This window comes from Thamnophis sirtalis, unplaced genomic scaffold (assembly GCF_051295495.1).
Source record: "Thamnophis sirtalis isolate CommonGarterSnake01/CBP01778 unplaced genomic scaffold, rThaSir2_p1.2 scaffold_3, whole genome shotgun sequence".
Lineage (NCBI taxonomy): Eukaryota > Metazoa > Chordata > Lepidosauria > Squamata > Natricidae > Thamnophis > Thamnophis sirtalis.
The window spans coordinates 47684324-47703290 of record NW_028261383.1 but is presented as its reverse complement, the minus strand read 5'-3'; the positions used below and the strand labels follow the sequence as shown (position 1 = coordinate 47703290).

Genomic DNA, 18967 nt, shown 5'->3' with positions numbered 1-18967 from the left:
ACAACACAAGTCAAGGGGGAAGGGTACAAATAAGAAATAAAAAGACAGACAAAACAATACCATAGTTTAAAAGCACACAACAACCATACCATTCGAGGGGGGGGGCAAGACTCATTAGCCCCAGGCCTGTCGGAATAGCCAGGTCTTAAGGGCTTTGCGGAAGGCCAGGAGGGTGGTGAGGGTTCGAATCTCCACGGGGAGCTCGTTCCAAAGGGCCGGAGCAGCCACAGAGAAGGCCCTCCTCCGGGTGGTTGCATTGGCCAGCGGATGGAATACGGAGGAGGCCTAATCTGTGGGATCTAATCGGTCTGTCTATTCCCTATGGGAGGGGCCATTCACCATCCACCTGTGACTTTACTCCCGAGTCGGCCCTTGTTCCGTAACTGTTGCCTTCTCCTGACAGCTCTGAGCATGCGCACATCAGGAACAGGCTCCAGTTGTTTTTCTGCCTCACTGATGTCTGACTCTGAAGGCAGCTTATAACTGGCATACGGCCCTGGACCCTTCTCTGCCTCCAATGCAGAGCCCTCATCAGAGCCTTCCCCAGACTCCAGGAGTGGCCCATGTGCCTCTCCAACCTCCTCACTGTCTGAATCTGCCACCAGCTCCACTGGCCACAACACCTTTTTTGGTGCCTGAGACCAGTACCCAGTGGTTTTTCAGTGTCCAAAATTTGCAAATCATACAGAACTGCATCAGTCACAGAAGTGCAGTTGGTATATTGGGAGTTCCTTTACTTTTTAACATTAATATGCCTTTTTAACTTTGAAATGCCTCACCTCAAATAGCAGGGTTTTTTTTTAACCATCATACCTGGGGGAGGACAAGAGTCATCAAAATGCCTCTGGGGCTATGTGGATAACCAGTCACTCCACTTGTCCCAAAGTATATAAGCTGAAAGACTTACCTACTTTTGGATTTCTATTTGAATATGAAACATGTCATTTGCCAGTTTCAGTAGTACATTTCTTTTTTTTTTTTTTTGCTTTATCATATAAAAATATTTTCAATAATACTGAATGCCTGTTTCCTCTACTGCAGGGGTGTCAAACTGGATTTCTTCAAGGATTGGATGAGCATTGTAGTTCTCCTCTATGGGCCGGTCAGCCAGGGGTGGGGGGTAGATGGGACAGACACTTCCTGCAGCAGCCTGCCAGCCAAAACGGCTCCATTTTGGCCAGTAGGTTGCTGCAGGAGGATGTCCAGGCCAAAAATGGGGCATGGGGCGGGGGGGGAATTGTGTGCGGTCCCCAGGTGCCCCATGTGTGGCCTCCTAATGCGTGGCCCATTTTGGCTGCCAGAGGAGGAGAGAAAGAATTTGTTTGTGCACAGGTGATCAAAGTGAGTGAAAAGAGTAATTTGATTCTAACTAAGCAGTGGACAATTATATATCCTTGAAATAAATGTACACAGAGAGAGAGTGCTACTGTAATTTGTTTCCAAATATGTCTTGGCATTTTTGCTTATTTAAAAATACAACATCTTTGGGAACATGAAAATACAGTCTTATGATAAAAGAAGAGAGGGTGACAGAATGTGCCAATTCAAACAAGTTTCTGCCTCGAGAAAATAAAACCAAGCAAAGAATAAATCAGAATTCTATATTATTATTTTTTTTAAAGAAAATTCTCTAAAGCTTCCTTGCTATGATGCTATTCTGTATTTAGATTTACAGGTTTATTCTTGCTTTTTTTACTTCCTAAATTGGGTGCCCCCCCCCCCCCGAAGCTTCCTGTTTACAGCATCTAAATACATCTGGAGTGTAACTTGACATTGTGGGGTCTAAAAATACTGCCTAAAACAGTAACTTTGGTAGATCAGAGCATCCCGCTGCTCCTGGCTAGAACAGCAAAAATATCCTGAAGGGTTTATATCACATATCTGAAGTTGCAAGCATGAAGTCAGATTTTCACTGCTAATGTTGTGTCTTTATTCATATCTTCATATTACATCTTTATTGTTGAAATATTTGCCATATGGAATTTCTTTGTTCAGATCGTTAACAGTGAATTGAATTCCATCATTTTATATGGTGCACTATTTTAAACTTCTAAAAGAGTTTTTAAGAAAAAAAAACACAATTATACTCCTTTTGGTTTTCTTCAGTGGAGTGAATTCACCACATTGAGTCATTCAGGAGTCCCCCAACCCCAGGCTGCAGACATATGCCGGTCCATAGACCGTTAGGAATGAGGCGCAAGTGAGCAAAACTTCATCTGTGCATGTGTGGGATTTAGGTAGAGCACAAAACCATGACCCCCGGTCTGTGGAAAAATTGTTATCCACAGAACCGGTTCCTGGTGCCTAAAAGGTTGGGGGCCACTGCTCTATCTAAGCCACTCATTCCTCACCTGACATCTTCCAGTTCCCACAGGATTTTATTCCTTACACCTTTGCCTGGCCTTACAATTCTGAAGTATTATCTAGTCCAGGGATAGTCAACCTTTTTATACCTACCACCCACTTTTGTATCTCTGTTAGTAGTAAATTTTTCTAACCACCCACCGGTTCCAAAGTAATGGTGATTTATAAAGTAGGAAAGTAACTTTACTTTATAAAATTTATAAAGTAAAGTTACAGCAAACCCCTACTGCCCACCATTAAAGCTGGAACACCCACTAGTGGCCAGTAGGGACCAGGTTGACTACCACTGATCTAGTCCTACAATCTTTGCAGGTGAAAGACTGGGGAAAGTTGTCCTAGTGCAGTGCAGTGATGGCTAACCTTTTCTGGAGCCAGTGCCCAAAGCACCCGAATCCCCAAAATGCAATGTGCGTATGTCCCCCATGCATGCGCCCCACCCCCTGCATGTGTATGCATGCCCCGCACATGCCCCCATGCATGCATGTGCACAACCCTGCACATCCCCCACTTGCGCCCTGCCCCCGCATGCATGCACAGCAGACACCCGAAGACCAGCTGGCTGCTGGGAGGTGCACATGCATGTGTGGCAGAGGTGAACTGGGGCAACAGCTCTCATGCCATCAGAGAGACCGCTGCATGCCATCTCTGGCACACATGTCAAAAGTTCGCCATCACAGTCCTAGTGCATAACGTGGTCCACTTTAAATAAATGAAAAGTATCAATACGCTGATTTTATAACTTATTTCACCAAGCTAGAAATCATAATTTATAAATATATAATTTGCTTAACAACCACATCAAAAAAAAGTCATAGAATCAGGTGTGACTTATTTAAAACCCACCTTGCTTAACAATGGAAATTCTGTGTAGGAGATGATCAGGCTGAACCCAAGGGGGGGGGGTCAAATGCATCATAAGTCACAAGTCCCTTTGTGCTTGCAAGAGATCTAAGTCCAGCCCACCTTGAATTCCTTTCTATTGTTAACTCCTGCTCATTTCCCTTAACGGTTAATTGGCCACATTCTTATAGGGAACTTAAGCTTGCAATAAATCTTTATACTCATTTGAGCTGCCCTCAAATTCATCTCCTAATTTTCCAGTCCCAATTGTGATTGTAAGTTGAGCATTACCTTGGTAAATGGGCATCCTCAAACAGATAAATATACAAACGAACATATGGTATACCTTTGGAGCGAGAATCCATTACTGTTCTACAGTTAATGGTTTTCCATTTGTTTTACAGATGACCGAAGGGAGACACTGCCAAGTACAGCTTCTGGATGATAGGAAGCTGGAGCTACTAGTTCAGGTGAGACATTATAGTTTTATTGTTTCTGTAGCACCGATTCGTCAACTGACCTCTTCAGCAGGGCGAATGATCATGCTTCAAAAATTATTGGAAAGATGTTTTAAACTTTGGGCCAGTGTAACACCTCTCTCTGTTATTAATTAAAGCAATGGAAGTTTTTTTTAAGGTCAGGCTTAAAAGCTTGGAGACATCATGCAGCAACACATTTTCAGGTTCATGCAGAAAACATTTTAATAAATAACATAGATCTGTTGTGTTCATGCTTGCTTGAGGTTCAAAGCGCTCAAAAAAAGGTGAACAGCCCTGCTCCACAGTTCATTCCCCAATACGACGGTAGCTCCAAGAAAGAGGGGAGGCATTGTAGCTAGTTCAGAGGATGAGAATAATTTAACAGGCCTGACTGTTTCTGGAGTGCTTTGGGCACTATATTTATGAAGAAATTAATAAATTAGTCTACAGTAGTTCTCAACTTACCACCACAGTTCAGTCCAGACTTTCTGTTCCTAAGTAAGGTGGTGATTAAGTGAGTGCTACCCAATTTTACAATAGTTTCTGACATGGTTGTAAAGCAAATCATTCCAGTTGTTAAGCGAATCATATGATCGTTCAGTGAATCCAGCTGTATCATTTATTTTGCTCGTTGGAAGCTGGCTTGGAACATTGTACATGACAATCACATGACCCTGGAATGCTGCAACATGCCAGTTGCCAAGCACCCAATTTTTTATTATATAACAATGGGGTGCTGCAACCGTCATAAGTGTGAGAATCGGTCATGTTCATTTTTCCCAGTGCCGTTTTGACTTCAAATGGTCGCTAAATGAATAGTTGCAAGTCGATGATGACCTGTATTTAGAGAAAAGACAAACATGAAGTTCAGTAATATAAAAATTTAACCTGCTGAAAATAAGCTGAAAGAGTTAGGGAACATTGTAGTCTGTATTGAAGGCAAAATGAAACCTGACTGATATCTTTGTAATCATCAGAGTAGTAGATGGAGAAGATTTATTCTCTAGTGTGCTTGAAGAAGGTCTATGCAGGGGTGTCAAACTGGCAGCCCGCAAGCCGCCCACCCCAGTAAGGGAAAAAATTGTGAAACATCACGTGACGGCAATTTGATGCTGTGAGTTTGACACCTGTAGCCTATAGCTAGTGGGTTCAACACCTCGGAATGCTCTACCTGACTCTGTTGTTACATTCTCAAACCCTCACAGCTTCAACCTTAAATTGTCTACTGTGGACCTCACCCCATTCTAATGGGGCCTGCATAAGTGCACCAGTGTGTCTTACTGTTCCCATTTATCTACATCTACTTCCTTTGTTCATGTTTATGTTCATACTTAGACCTGTTACCTTGTACATGTTTGACAAACAAAACAAACAAACAAATCAATCAATCAATCAATCAATAAATTTCATCTAAACATTAGGAGAGATTTCTGAGAGGAGATTGCTCTTCAGCAATGAATCAGTCAACATTCTTAGGACTCAACTTTGGTTGACAATGGACAGCGACATGTCAGAATTATTTCAAAATTCCTACTGTGAACTGACAGTATTAGAAGGTCACCAAGGGCCTCCCTATCTCTAGATTCTTAAACATCATACCTCAGCGCTCGACTGATTCAAAACTGGTTAAATTTGGTATTCCACATGTTTTGAAGAAAAAATCTTTTCCTAGCGCTAATCTTTCTCCCTGTAGTTGACATGCAAGGAAGAATTTGCTGATGTTGGCTTGCCTTGTGACTTATTTCTTCCAGCCAAAATAGTAGGTCATGTAGTAAGTCATGTGGTTTTCTCTGTACCTGTCGGTTTTAATATTCAGCACATCTTCTGGAGCAAATTACTGATGAGAATCAAGCTACCATTGTTTGGGTTATCAGCAAGCATGGTCTACATTGTGTTGTGTGTCAGTTTTACTTTGGCTAATGTTTGATAATGATAATTCTTTTGATAATATTACAAGGAGAATTTGGTTTGAATATTGCTATGGAGGTCTGTTGAAATAATTTTAAATAGACAATTTTAATTACTCGTAAAGACATGTAAATCATTACAATGAAAATAAAAGTTGCTTTTCTACCCTAAACTAAAACCCTTAAAACAGTCATACAGTCATAAGTGGGAGGAGATGGGTGATTGAGAAGGAATCTTCTCATCGTTCCTGTCATCCATTTCCTCCCACTTATGACTGCATGACTGTAACTTTGTTGCTTCTATGCTTAAGATTTATATTGATTGTTTCCTAGTATGATTTGATTGCTTATTTGTACCCTATGACTATCATTAAGTGTTGTACCTTATGATTCATGACAAATGTATCTTTTCTTTTATGTACAATGAGAGCATATGCGCCAAAGACAAATTCCTTGTGTGTCTAATCACACTTGGCTAATAAAGAATTCTATTCTATTCTATTCTATTCTGTTCTGTTCTATTCTATTCTATTATGAGAAATAGCCACATGGGAAAGAATGAAAACTTTTCCAAAAGTCTTATTAATATAAATTGGGGCGGGGGGGGAAAGGGAGGATAATTTGATATTATTGTTTTGAACAGAGAGATTGCAAGGATAACATACTGTTTTGTTTTGTTTTTGCCTATAGCCTAAACTTTTGTCACGGGAATTATTGGATTTGGTGGCTTCACATTTCAATCTGAAAGAAAAGGAATATTTTGGGATAACATTCATAGATGATATGTAAGTACGTCATGCAGTCATTTTTTAACCACTTGAATAGTCAAAATGTATAACTGGCATTTCCAGTTTTATTTTTAGATAATATCATAGCCTTCAGTATTTTCTGAAGTTCTCAAACTATAGAATTTGCCTCCTGTTTGCTTCTTTTATGATTGTAGCAAAAATATTGCTTTCTGGATATGCATAGTGTTATCTGCTATGCCTTTTATTTTGCTTTATTGTTATGTTATCCAGCTCAACTTTTTCCAGGTCAGTCTAGGTCAGTATGGTGCTAACATTATTTATATATTTCAGACACCTACTAAACAGCATTTCTTAGGGATTACATAGCTTTTCCCAGCCTGATATTTGGATTACAACTGTCAGAGCTCAGCCAGCTGGCTCGCCGTTAAAAGATTTTTGAGTTGAAGTCTATACATCTGGAGGACATTCAGATTGGGGAAAACTAAGCTAAATGCATTCAAGAATTGGAAGGGACAAGAGGCTGGTTAGATAGTTCTCCTCCAATTATTATTTTTCCACTCCAACTTAATTTCCATATTATTTATACACATAGGATTACTAGTCAATGTTTCCCTCCTCATATGCAGAGATTGGGGCAGGGGGATTCTACCGGTTTAACAACCAGTTTGCTTCATGTGAATGCGCCTGATGCATGCTGCGTGTACGTGCGCAGTTTACAGGAAAACAGCTGAGGAGCAGCAATCCATTGTGCTGCGCCTATCAGCTGGGCTTCAGAAAAGGGAATATAGGTGAGTATAGAGCAGGGGCGGGTGGACAGGCCCAGCTGAAAGTCGGAGTGAACCGCTCCCAGCTGATAGTCGGAGTGAACCGGTTCACTCCCAGCTGATAGTCGGAGCTACCGGTTTGCCCTAACTGCTCTGAACCGGTAGAATCCCACCTCTGGATTGGGGGAAGATTTAGAGCAGAGAAGATGCAGCCACAAAACAATGAAGCACTATAGAACATAGAATGAAAGGGATGGAAAAGGCCTCAGAAGTCTTCTAGGCAGGAAATCTTATATCATCCCAGTCGAATGGTTGTTCAGTCAGCTTTCGATAACCTCCAATAATGGAGCACCCACAATCCTGGGAGGCAAGCTGTTTCATTTATTAACAATTAATATTGTTCTCCCTGTCATAAAATTTCTCCTTACTGGTTGAATCTCTCTTTAACAACTCCCTACATTATTTCTTGTCCTCCCCTCAGATGCTTTGGAGAATTAGTTGATGATTCTTCTCTGTGATATCCCCTCAGCTGAGACAGTTATCACATCCCCCCAATCAATTATCAAATTTGAGACTCTTCCTCAAGTTTCTGTTCCAAAGTTTCTTGGTTTTACTTGTTATACATACAGACATGTATATGTATGTAAGCAAAATAAATTGTATGCATATTTGCATATATTTTCTGCTATGTGAATGATTGATTTCCTGTTGCTGGATATTCTCAACTTTTCTATAGATAAATCAATGGTGGGTTCCGGACCCCGTTGCAACCAGTATGCTGTAACGGGTCCGGGAGTCCACCACATGCACGCGCGCAGCACACACATGCATAGCCACTGCCTGCAACGCTCCAGCTGCTTGGCAGAGCATCGTGCAGGCAGTGTAGGCTCCGGCCTGGTTGGGTCAAATACAGGCAAGGAGAGCAGGTGGGCGGGTAAGACCTTTGGAGCACCGTACCGGAACGGTACCTGGTGCTTCCAGCAGGTACTGGTATGCCCGTACCGGGGTTTACCCACAGCAACCCATCACTGAAGTAAATTCTGTCAATAGATTTTGTAGATTTTGGTGCATTTGCTTCTATTTGAGAAAAAGTTCCTAAAAAGCGTAAGTCTGAACGCAAGAGGAAGTCTCTCTTCATCTTAACAACATTCTAGTTTAATGTCTATTGATGTTACATTCCTTTTTTATGTTATTTTGATTATGAACTTGCAACCTCCAGAGGGCAGTCAAATCCTATTTTTAAAAAATTCTATATTGTAGCAGAAAATGCCACTTAAACTTTTTCTATCAGGCAAAGTGTGTGACTCAGTGACACAGATATTCTTCAGTCAAAGCACCGATGGATAATAACAATACACTTTAATGGTGAAGGCTTTCTTTCCCTTGTGCTTATTTTTCTTCTCAAAAAAAAAATTCATCTATAAATTCACTGTAGGCCATTGCAAAATGTAGGTGTGAAAAGAACAAATGAAGATTGAATCACCATTACATACCTAGTGATATCCAGATAGATTGGATTCCAACTTTTTTCATATCCAGTTAGTGATAATGAGAATGCTGAATTCTTCTGGTGTAAAAAAGGTAAAAAATAAAAGAGTCCCTGCAGATTTTACTCCACTGGTTGTTGCTTACATCTCTGATTCATTGAGCCAGTGATGTCCAAAGAAATTTCCGCAGTCATGTAGCCAGCATGATGTCATGTAGCATTATTACCCTCTGACTGAAGTGGTACTTATTTATCTACTCACTTTTACATACTTTCAAACTGTTAGGTTGGTAGGAGCTGGGGAGAGGATGGGTGCTCACCCATTGCATGATGCTTGAATCTCAAACCTGGGGTGTTGGCTTTCCAGCTGACAAGCCCAATATTTTAACCACTGAGACACTGTACTGCCCTCTAAAGTATGTGAGGCTATAAAGAAAGGCATGGATTTTGCTTTCCTGTTGGTTTTGATTTAATAATATGCTATAATAGGACTTTGAAGGCTGGTAAGTCCTTTGCTAAAGAACTTAAATCCTAATTTCCTTATTTTCATGAAGACAGCAATATTGTCAATCAGTTATTAAGCGGGGATTAGGTGGTACTTACAATTTGGAAACCAGTTTTTAAACATTTGATAAAGTAACCAGTAACTGATTTATTACATCTCGAGATTCTGATCACATTTGGAACTAGTATATAGAATTGGTGCATCTTGCATTTGAATGGACAATCGGCTGCCACTTTAGACTTTCTGAGAAAGCTACACCAATTACATGTGTGGCAATTACTACTCCTATATATCATTCTGGCCCCTGTTCACAATCCTACAGGTAGTCCTTGATTACAATCATAGTTGCAACTAGCTTTTCCATTGGTAATCAAAGTGGTCATTAATGAGTCATGTCTGATTTTATAACCTTTTTTGCTGTGGTTGTTAAGTGAATCACTATAGTTGTTACTTCAAATCATTGGTTGTTAAACAAATTCAGCTTCTCCCTTTGACTTTTCCTGTCAGAAGATGGCTGGAAAGATCACAAATGGTAATCACGTGACCTAGGGATGCTGCAATTGTCACAAATTACACCAATTTCAGTTGCCAAGCATCTGAATTTTGACTGCATGACCATTAGGATGCTGTGACGGTAATAAGCGTGGGGACTGGTCCTAAGTCACTTTTTCAATACTGTTTTAACTTCAAACAGTCACTAAATGAATGGCTGTAGGTAGAGGTCTTCCTGTATTTCAGCCCATTAACTGGTTCTTAATCAAGAGGAAAGATAAGATTGCACTTTCTTGCATCTTTATAAATGCTACATTATCTATGCTTGCAATGAAAGTAGGAAATAAATGAAATGAGGAAAATAGAAGAGTTAGCCAACTTCATTTCTAGAGAAATAGTCTCAGCTGTATGAATTAAAAGCGTTGATTTCTTATGTTTCCTGTTCTGTTTTGATATTTTTCAGGGGACACAATGTCTGGCTACAGTTAGATCACAGGGTTCTGGATCATGATTTTCCTAAAAAACCAGGTCCGGTAACTTTGTTTTTTGCAGTCAGGTAAGTATGGTTAGGCAATACAAAATAAATTTGCACCTCTGAAATTTCCACATGTAATCAAAATGTTTTTTAAAAAATAATTAATGGGTTTTTGTTATTATCAATGTCAAATAAGTTGTTCTTGTTAGTCACACATATCCAACCCATCGAGACCCCATGGACAACATTCCTCCAGGCCTTCCTGTCCTCTACCATCCCCCGGAGTCCATTTAATCTCATACCAACTGCTTCAATGACTCCATCTAGCCACTCATTTTCTGTTGTCCCCTAAAAAAAGTTAACGGGATGACATTTGCATGAACATGTGTTTATCACATTTCCCCATGACTTCCAAACTAGTACTCTATGTCATCCCATGTTGTAATTTTTATATTTAAGCCTTAAGAAGATGACTCAGTATGCTACTGTTTTTACATTTGAAGTGCAGTTTAAAGAAAACCTTTGAAGGAACTTTCATATGTGTTGTGACTGCACATGTTTAGAGGGCTGGAGGTATTCTAAAATATCTCCCCCCAAACTCCATATTTTCAAGGTTCCTGCACAGGCAATAAAATATTAATATGATAGAAAATGAGCTATCAAATCTTCAGAATATAAGCCACCAAAAAAGCAATAAGGGAAGAAAAGTTACTTCAGCAAATACTGGTAAGGCAAGCTACTACATATATGCATCATCCCTGTCCACTGATGATATTACTTAGCTTGGCGGAAACATCTGCAGAAAGAGAAGCAAGCTTAGAACACCAGAATTCACATACTGAAATGAAATCAATGTTGATGTTAAGTTAATCTCTTAGAGTCATAGAATCATAAGGCTGGAAAGGACTTGGAGGTCTTTCAGTCCAAATCTCTGCCCAAGGCAAGAGTCCTTATTCCATCGTAGATAAATGGTTGTCTAATCTATACTCCAGTAATGGAGCATCTACAACTTTGAAAGGCAAGCTATTGCATTGATTAATCATTCTCACTGTCAGGAAATTCTTCCCTATTTCCAGCTTGGATTTCTGTCTGACAAGCTCTCGTCCATTGCTTCTTGTCCTGTTCTCAGATGCTTTGGAGAACAAGTCAATTCCCTTTTCCCATCACAGCCCTTCAAGTGTTAGAAAATGGCTAGCGTGTCATCCCCTAAGCCAGAGGTGTCAAACTCGATTTCATTGAGGGCTGCATCAGGGTTGTGTTGGACCATGGGGGCATGACCAGGGTGGGCATGGCCAGCTCAACGTCACTCATAGAAACTCTGTTTTCGACCGCAACAGCTTCCTGCCATCAAAAATGGAGCTAGGGAAGGATGCATGCAGCCCTCCTGAGCTCTGTTTTCGCTGGCAGAGGCACTGCAGGCCGATCCTTCACTGTTTCCAGGGCAGGCCTGTGGGCCTAAGCACACTGCAGGCCAGATTCAGCCTGCAGGCCTTGAGTTTGACACCCCTGTTCTAAGCCTTCTCTTTGCTAGGCTAAACTGAACAGCCAAGTCAATTAGACTCATTTAGCTTGTACTTTTTTTTAGGCATCAGTGTCTTTTTTGTTTTGTGGTGACCAAAACTGGATGCAGTCCAGTCTTGCAAATGTGGAATACTTGGAAGTCTTGGAGGAGAATATTTCATAATTGTGATATCATAATTAGGAAAGCACTTGGTTATATCCATTGGTGGCCTTAGAGTTTTTGTGGCCCTGGACAATTGTGCAATTCTTTTTATAACCTATCAGCACTGTCCCTGGTATATCTGATTTTATTCTAAGAATTCTCAATCTGTGGCATAGTCCTGAAAGAATGGTTATCAAATTTCATAAATGAAAGAAAAGAGGAAAGCAATAAATTATGTTCTTCAGTATTTATCTTCATGATTAGGACCTCATTGTATTTTTACATCTTCGTCTGCTACTGAAGAGAATACAAACTGACAAATTAATAACATGACAATACTTATAGACATGAAACTTTTTGAGATCTTTAGATTAGGGGTGTCAAACACATGTCATCCCATTGTTGTCATATGACGTATCACGAGTTTTCCACCTTTGCTAAAATGGGGGTGGGTGTGGCCAGCATGTAACACATCTGGTCTGCAGGCTGTGAGTTTGACATTCCTGTTTTAGATGAAAACTCTTCCACGAGATCAGTTTCATCCAATGCCTTTCCAATGTTATTTTCAGTTGAGATCATTTCTTATCCAGCACCTTCAGCTATGAAAGAGAATAGATAACTTTTTTATAATTTTCACTTTTGAAAATGACTTCTCAGCAGGTGCAAGTAATAACAGTGCAGTGAATGGGAATTGCTACATACAAATTTGGATGTATATTTTGAATTTTATAGCCTAGAGTTCCTTTTTTTTTATTTGCAGAATTACCAAAATTGCCCTCCCCTTTGGGTACTGTTTTCTGTCCCCAATTTCAAATTAGCTGTCTCCTAAAGTCACAGTAGGTCTAGTGGTATAAATCTCTGTGTAATTATTGTTTGAAAGTAAAGCGACTAGATAAGCAGATATAAACTCAACATCTGGATTTTCAGCTTGATAAGAACAGTGTCTTAAATAAGATAACTTACTGGAAAAACACTTGATGTCAGCATGATATATTGCCAAAATGTTTACAATTAGTACTCAGAATTTACCAAATGAAATAGCTTAATAGGTATGGCATCTTTCTAAATGTAGCTTGTCCCTTCTTTCTTCTATTTATACTTATCAATTATATCTCTGTTAAACATTTCAAAAATCAAATACTTAACCATATCAGAAAAAATGTATTTTGTAGGCAACTTCATTTCTTTCTCTTTTAAAAAAAATGTGTGCAATAGGTTCTTTCAGCTTGCAACTTTTATGGGTTCGTTGAAAAATACTCTTGGGGAGTTAATTTCTTTGCTGACTCAAACAAGAATCTGATTTTTACAATACGTAGGTTTGATAAACCTTCCCCTTTGTTTTACCTATTGCACAAATGTTTTCCAGAGTGCTGTTGGACTAATTGAACTCATTTGCAATGATTTTTAACAACATTGGTTTTTAACCTTTGATTTACAACTGCATGATTACAAGGCAGTAAAACGATTCCTTTTTCCCTTTCTTTTAGATTTTACATAGAAAGCATTTCGTTTCTGAAGGACAAGACCACAGTTGAACTCTTTTTCCTCAATGCAAAGTCCTGTGTGCAACAGGTAATTTGGCTTAGTTTTCCATATAACTGCAGATTATACTTCAAATGCTGTAAACATACAAGTAGTTGAATTATATGGATGCACTTCTAGATTTAAGTCCCCATCAACCAAAGGAAATGTACCGTATTTTTCGGACTATAAGACGCACCAGAGTATAAGATGCACCAAGATTTTGAAGAGGTAAATTTTTAAAAAATTCTGGGAGGCGAAAAACAGTGAAAATGGGCATATATTTTTTTGCAAAAAACGGGGTGTGCAGAGAGTTTGGAAGGCCTGCAGAGTGCTCCTGGGAACTTGGGAGGGCAAAACCACCCCCTTTTTGTGAAAAACGGGCCCGTTTTCACTTGTTTTTGCCCTCCCCAACCCCCAGGTATACTCTACAGCCTCCCAAACCCTCTGCATGCCTTGTTCTTTGCCAAACGAGGCCAAAAATGCTGTATTCAGTGTATAAAATGCACCCAGATTTTCACCCTCTTTTTGGGGGGAAAAAGATACTTCTTATACTCTGAAAAATATGGTAATTTTTTTCTTTCTCACACGTGTATGTATGTGCAAGCACACGTCAATTCTCAAATACAAAGAATGAGCAACAGGCTCCAAAATAGAGCAAGTGTCATCCATAATGAAGAAATAAGGCTGAGGAAAAGTTAAGTAAAGGAATATTTGGGGTGGAGAGGGATTGCTTTAAATGTGTACATAAAAGAAAACTGTGGAAGATTTGGCTTGAATAATAATTCCCTCATTGGAAAAGAATGTATAAATAAAGCTCTCTTAAGAAACTTTATAAGCATACATCAAAATCACAACATCTATCGCTCTGTTCACCAGCATGACAAGAGAAGGGTTTTTTTCATGTCAAATAAATGTCTTCAACATTGTGAAGTCATATTTCCAAAAATGGTAGTACAGAATAGTTTTACTTGAGGCAAATGAATTGTAAACTTATTTTCCTTCATTAGTTGTTGGCATATCCAGAACAAGGTAGAAAGTACAAATGACTTGTGAAAACAGGTGTATTTATTTGTGAGGGTGGGCAAAGAATATTTACATCTTTATGCAAGTAGTCCTGGACTTATGATCATTTGTTTAGTGCCTCTCCCATGTCCAGAAGGCCCTTACGTCCTGATTCTGGGCTGCTGCCACCTGACTGCTTTTCAGGAGCTGAGAAACTGGCCCGCATTTATGGCCATTTACCAATAGCAATAGCATTTAGACATATATTGCTTCACAGTGCTTTACAGCCCTCTCTAAATGGTTTAAAGAATCAGCATGTTACCCCCAACAGTCTGGATCCTCATTTTACAGACCTCTGTAGGATGAAAGGCTGAGTCAACCTTGAACCGATTAGAATCGAACTGACTGCCAAACTGTTGGCAGTCGGGAGTAAACACAATTAGCTTACAATACTGCATTCTGCGCCACCACAGCTCTTAACTGCACCATCATTTCAGCATCCTGGGCCATATACTGTGATTTATTATTCTTTGCCACAAACAGGCATTTGCTTCTGCTTTTCAGTTAATATGCCTCAGAGAAAACCATGGGTTCCCTTAGCAATTGTAATGTTGGCTTAATGACAATGGTGTTCACTTTACAACTACTACATTTGCTTAACAACCATCACAAAAATATTTTTTTAAATCAGGTCTGTCATATGGGCTACCCACTTTACAACTGTCACAACATATGACCATGATGGGCAGGCATCTTTACACTTGTAAATCCAGGACTCCTTGTATATTCAGAATATAAACATTATATTGCTCCCATGTTGTTTTATAGTTTGGGATTGAGAGGAGCAGGTTATAACCACAGTGATCTTTAATACTACAAATATTGTAGAGAACCACTGTGAAAGTTTTAGCTGCTTTGTGAGTAGTTTGAATTGAGAACAGCATATTAGGTGTGTACTAATTAGTATCGGAATAAATGATGCCAGTTGTGGTTTCTTGTGGAACCAGCTAGTCAGCCCAAGGGAAGAATTCTGTCCCCAAACCCAGTTTTTCTAGGTACCTTTGAAAGCAGGTGGCAACTCCAAAAATGCAGTAAATGTATTTTTAAAAAGTATTTGCACTGTAACACGAAACTTCTTTTTGTTCATTCCCATGTCATTCAAACACAGAGACAGGGAGTGAGTTGATAAATAGTGAGATTGAAAGTAATCTAGTCTTGCTCCCTAAGGAATGAATTAGCATTCCTGACTCACTTCTCTGCAGTGTATGTAGTATTTTATCCACTAAGACGTTGATTGATTTTCAAGAGAAGAACCTTGCTGATCTGTAAGTTTCTGTAGATCGTCTAGCAAAGCCAATGGTAGCAGATTCTAATGTTAGAGATTAGGAACATCCAAGAGCCTTTATTATATTCAGACTGGCGAATCAGGGAATTGTTAGATCAAATAAAACACTGCTGAAAAGCCACAAATAGAATTAGCAAGTCTGTTATTGTAAGAATTATAATCAACTCCTCTGTTAATTTAGTTCATCCTCTGAGCTACTAGCCATAAGGACATCTTATTTTTCATAAATTAATTACCTACATAAATCTTTTGATCATTTTGATTGCTCCTTTCTGCTTATGACAGAGAAGGTGTGATACCTTTGTGGTTGACCACAAAGAATTCAATAACCTAAGTACTGTATGTTTGTGCCTTAAAATTATATAAATTTATGACTGTGGCAGTTTTATTTTTTTCTATTCCCAATCATCATCAAAGGTGTTTGGTTTGGTTTGGTTTGGTTTGGTTTGGTTTATTGGATTTATATGCCGCCCTTCTCCCAAGGACTCAGGGTTGTGGTTCCAGACCTGATTATATTTCTAGACATTAAATGGAGGATATTATTGATCTTAAGCTAATCTTAGTAAATAGCTCCCATTAGTGAAATCCCTTTGTAAAATATGATTGGGAGATGGGACTTTATACCCTAATGCATGGGTGTCAAAATGGCGGCCTGTGGGCCGGATGCATCATGAGTTAGCCATGCCCCCTCTGGTTTAGTGAAGTGGGAGGAAGTCATGATATGTCATGTGATGACAACATGATGTTGCAAGTTTGACACCCATGCCCTAATGCATTTCATTTGACATTTAATGACACTGAACATTTAGATAGAAAGAAATTTTTATTCGGCCTACTTTCACTAGTCTGAATGAAATGTTATATATTAGTTGTTCATAGTTCATATCTAAGTGCTAATGGCATATATAGTAAAAAAAAGGAATAACCAGTACCAATATAGAACATTTAATGGATTCAGCTGTTTATCCTGCTCTGTTGTGAAAATTTTCTGCTTATTCTCCTCCCCCATGAACACATATTTTGAATTTAGTCAATGGCATCTTCCCAAGAGGACTTCTCTTCTTTTCCCATGACTGCTGAAGTTTACTCAAGAATTCATATTTATGTATTTATTGTCCAACATATCTGCTTATGGATGAGATGCAAATGACACAGAAAACAGAAAATATATCTATATTGCAGTAATCTCAGTCATTCCTATCAATTTCAATATTGAGGATTACTTCAATTCTACCACTTCTTTTATGTAGCAGAAATTTGTAATACTTCTAAGCTTAATAATAAGTGAAAGTAATCAATAATATATTCTCACATGTACAGCTTAGCTAAAGAATTAAAGTGAAAGGGCTGTCCCAATCAGAAACTTCATAAAGCTCCTACAAATGTTGTAGCTTAGAGTGGAGAAGCTTAAGAGAGTGGGGTGTGGTACAGAAACTTGGCTAGATCAATAATTCTATGAGTTACTGAACATTTATTAACCATGGAACTATTTCAGTAAAGTAATAATTGACTGAAGTGTCAAATGAACATGTGTTCTTCAGAATTGGAGCCAAGAAGGGTATTTCATGGGACCGGAAAATAGAATAACATCATATAAAAATATTCTGTAATTTGATTTCAAGGGATGACTACTTTTCTTCATCTTGTACCACTTGTCCACAGCTCCACCCTCTTGCCTATACCAGCATATTATTTTCATGAGGTCCCAGTCATGAGCCCTAGAAAGCCACTATCAATCAGTACTGATAATACTAAAATAGGTGGATCAGGGATCTGACTCAGTATCAGACATCTTTCTACATTCCTAGATAATAGAGTGCGTTTGGACTCTATTTATTTTTGTTCTTACAGAATATACATTTATCAGCTGCTTATTATGCCCTTCTTAAAAGTGCTGATTGGACTTATAATGATAACTGAACTATGTTGTCAGAAAAAAAACCCTCCTTTTCCTGTTAAAAGTATCCTAAATTAGACAATTTTAGACAAATATGTGGCATAGCTCCAGTGGCGAAATTCAAATTTATTTACTGCCGGTTCTGTGGGCGTGGCTTGGTAGGCATGGCAGGGGAAGGATACTGCAAAATCCCCATTCCTTCCCCACTCCTGGGGCCAGCCAGAGGTGGTATTTGCCGGTTCTCCAAACTACTCAAAATTTCAACTACCAGTTGTCCAAAACCTGTCAAAACCTGCTGAATTTCACCCCTGCATGTGTGAGGATTATACTTGAAATAAAAGCCTGTACTTCAGAGGTAAGGAATCTGTGGTCTCCCGATACAGATAGTCCTCAACTTGTGACTACAATTAAGTCCAAAATTTCTGTTGCTAAGTCTGTTCCACAAGGCTTAATTTTATGTCACTGGCTAGAACTTACTGAGTCACAGTTTCTGTCACTTCTGAGTGTTGGCTATTGCTTACTCACTAGGAATTATAAATAGAGGTAGTCCTCAACTTATAATCATTTGTTTAATGCCCATTTGAAGTTACAATAGCACTGACTGGTTTTCATATGTACGACCATAATAGCATCCTTATGGTCACATGATCAAAATTTGGACACTTGACAACCGGTATGTGACGGTTGCAGTGACCTGAGGTCATGTGATCACTTTTTGAGATCTTCTGACAAGCAAAGTCATGGGGAAAGCCAAATTCACTTACTAACTTGACAACTGCGCTCATTCACTTGACAATTGTGGCAGGAAAGATAATAAACTGGGCAGAGGTGGGTTTCACATAATCTTACCACCGGTTCGCCGTGCACCGAAAATGTGAGCACACCCGCGCCTTCCATGCATGCACATGGCCTTCCATGCATGCGCTTTGCTTGCAAATGCACGCGGCTTAGAAAATGTGGCTAAATAGGACACCATAGCGAGGCAGGTGGCCATTACTGGTCTGAACCAGCTGAATATCACCACTGAAACTGGGGTAAATTCACTCTACAACAGAATTGAAAAACATATTCAATGGCAAAAACTAGAAGGTTTTTAGACAGGCGCATTCAGATGGTGGTACAGTGGTTAGAATGCAGTATTGCAGGCTAATTCTGCCAACTACCAGCAGTTCGATCCTGATGGGCTCAAGGTTGATCCTTCTGAGGTCGGTAAAATGAGGACCCAGATTGTTGAGGGAAATATGCTGACTCTGTAAACTGCTTAGAGAGAGCTGTAAAACACTATGAAGCGGTATATAAGTCTAAGTGCTATCTATTGCTATTGCTACAACAACAAAAAATTTAAATCTAAATATCCTGGTAAAAAATGACAAGGACTGTGCTGGATATTATTCATTATAAGTCCTTATAAGATTGGGTTAGGGTTAGGGTTGCAATGTCAAGAATCACTTTTTGCATTAGAACTTTAGAGGTAA

At 39.3% G+C, this 18967-nt stretch overlaps 1 protein-coding gene across 1 annotated transcript in view; it reads left to right on the top strand.

Moving 5' to 3' along the window:
• The window catches only part of FRMD4B (FERM domain containing 4B), a 162792-nt gene that overhangs the window by 28709 nt on the left and 115116 nt on the right, over window positions 1-18967 (top strand). The window contains exons 2-5 of the mRNA XM_087708868.1: window positions 3609-3674; window positions 6281-6375; window positions 10050-10142; window positions 13212-13296. Coding sequence (XP_087564994.1) covers window positions 3609-3674; window positions 6281-6375; window positions 10050-10142; window positions 13212-13296 — 339 coding nt within the window. The remainder of the gene's footprint in view (window positions 1-3608; window positions 3675-6280; window positions 6376-10049; window positions 10143-13211; window positions 13297-18967) is intronic.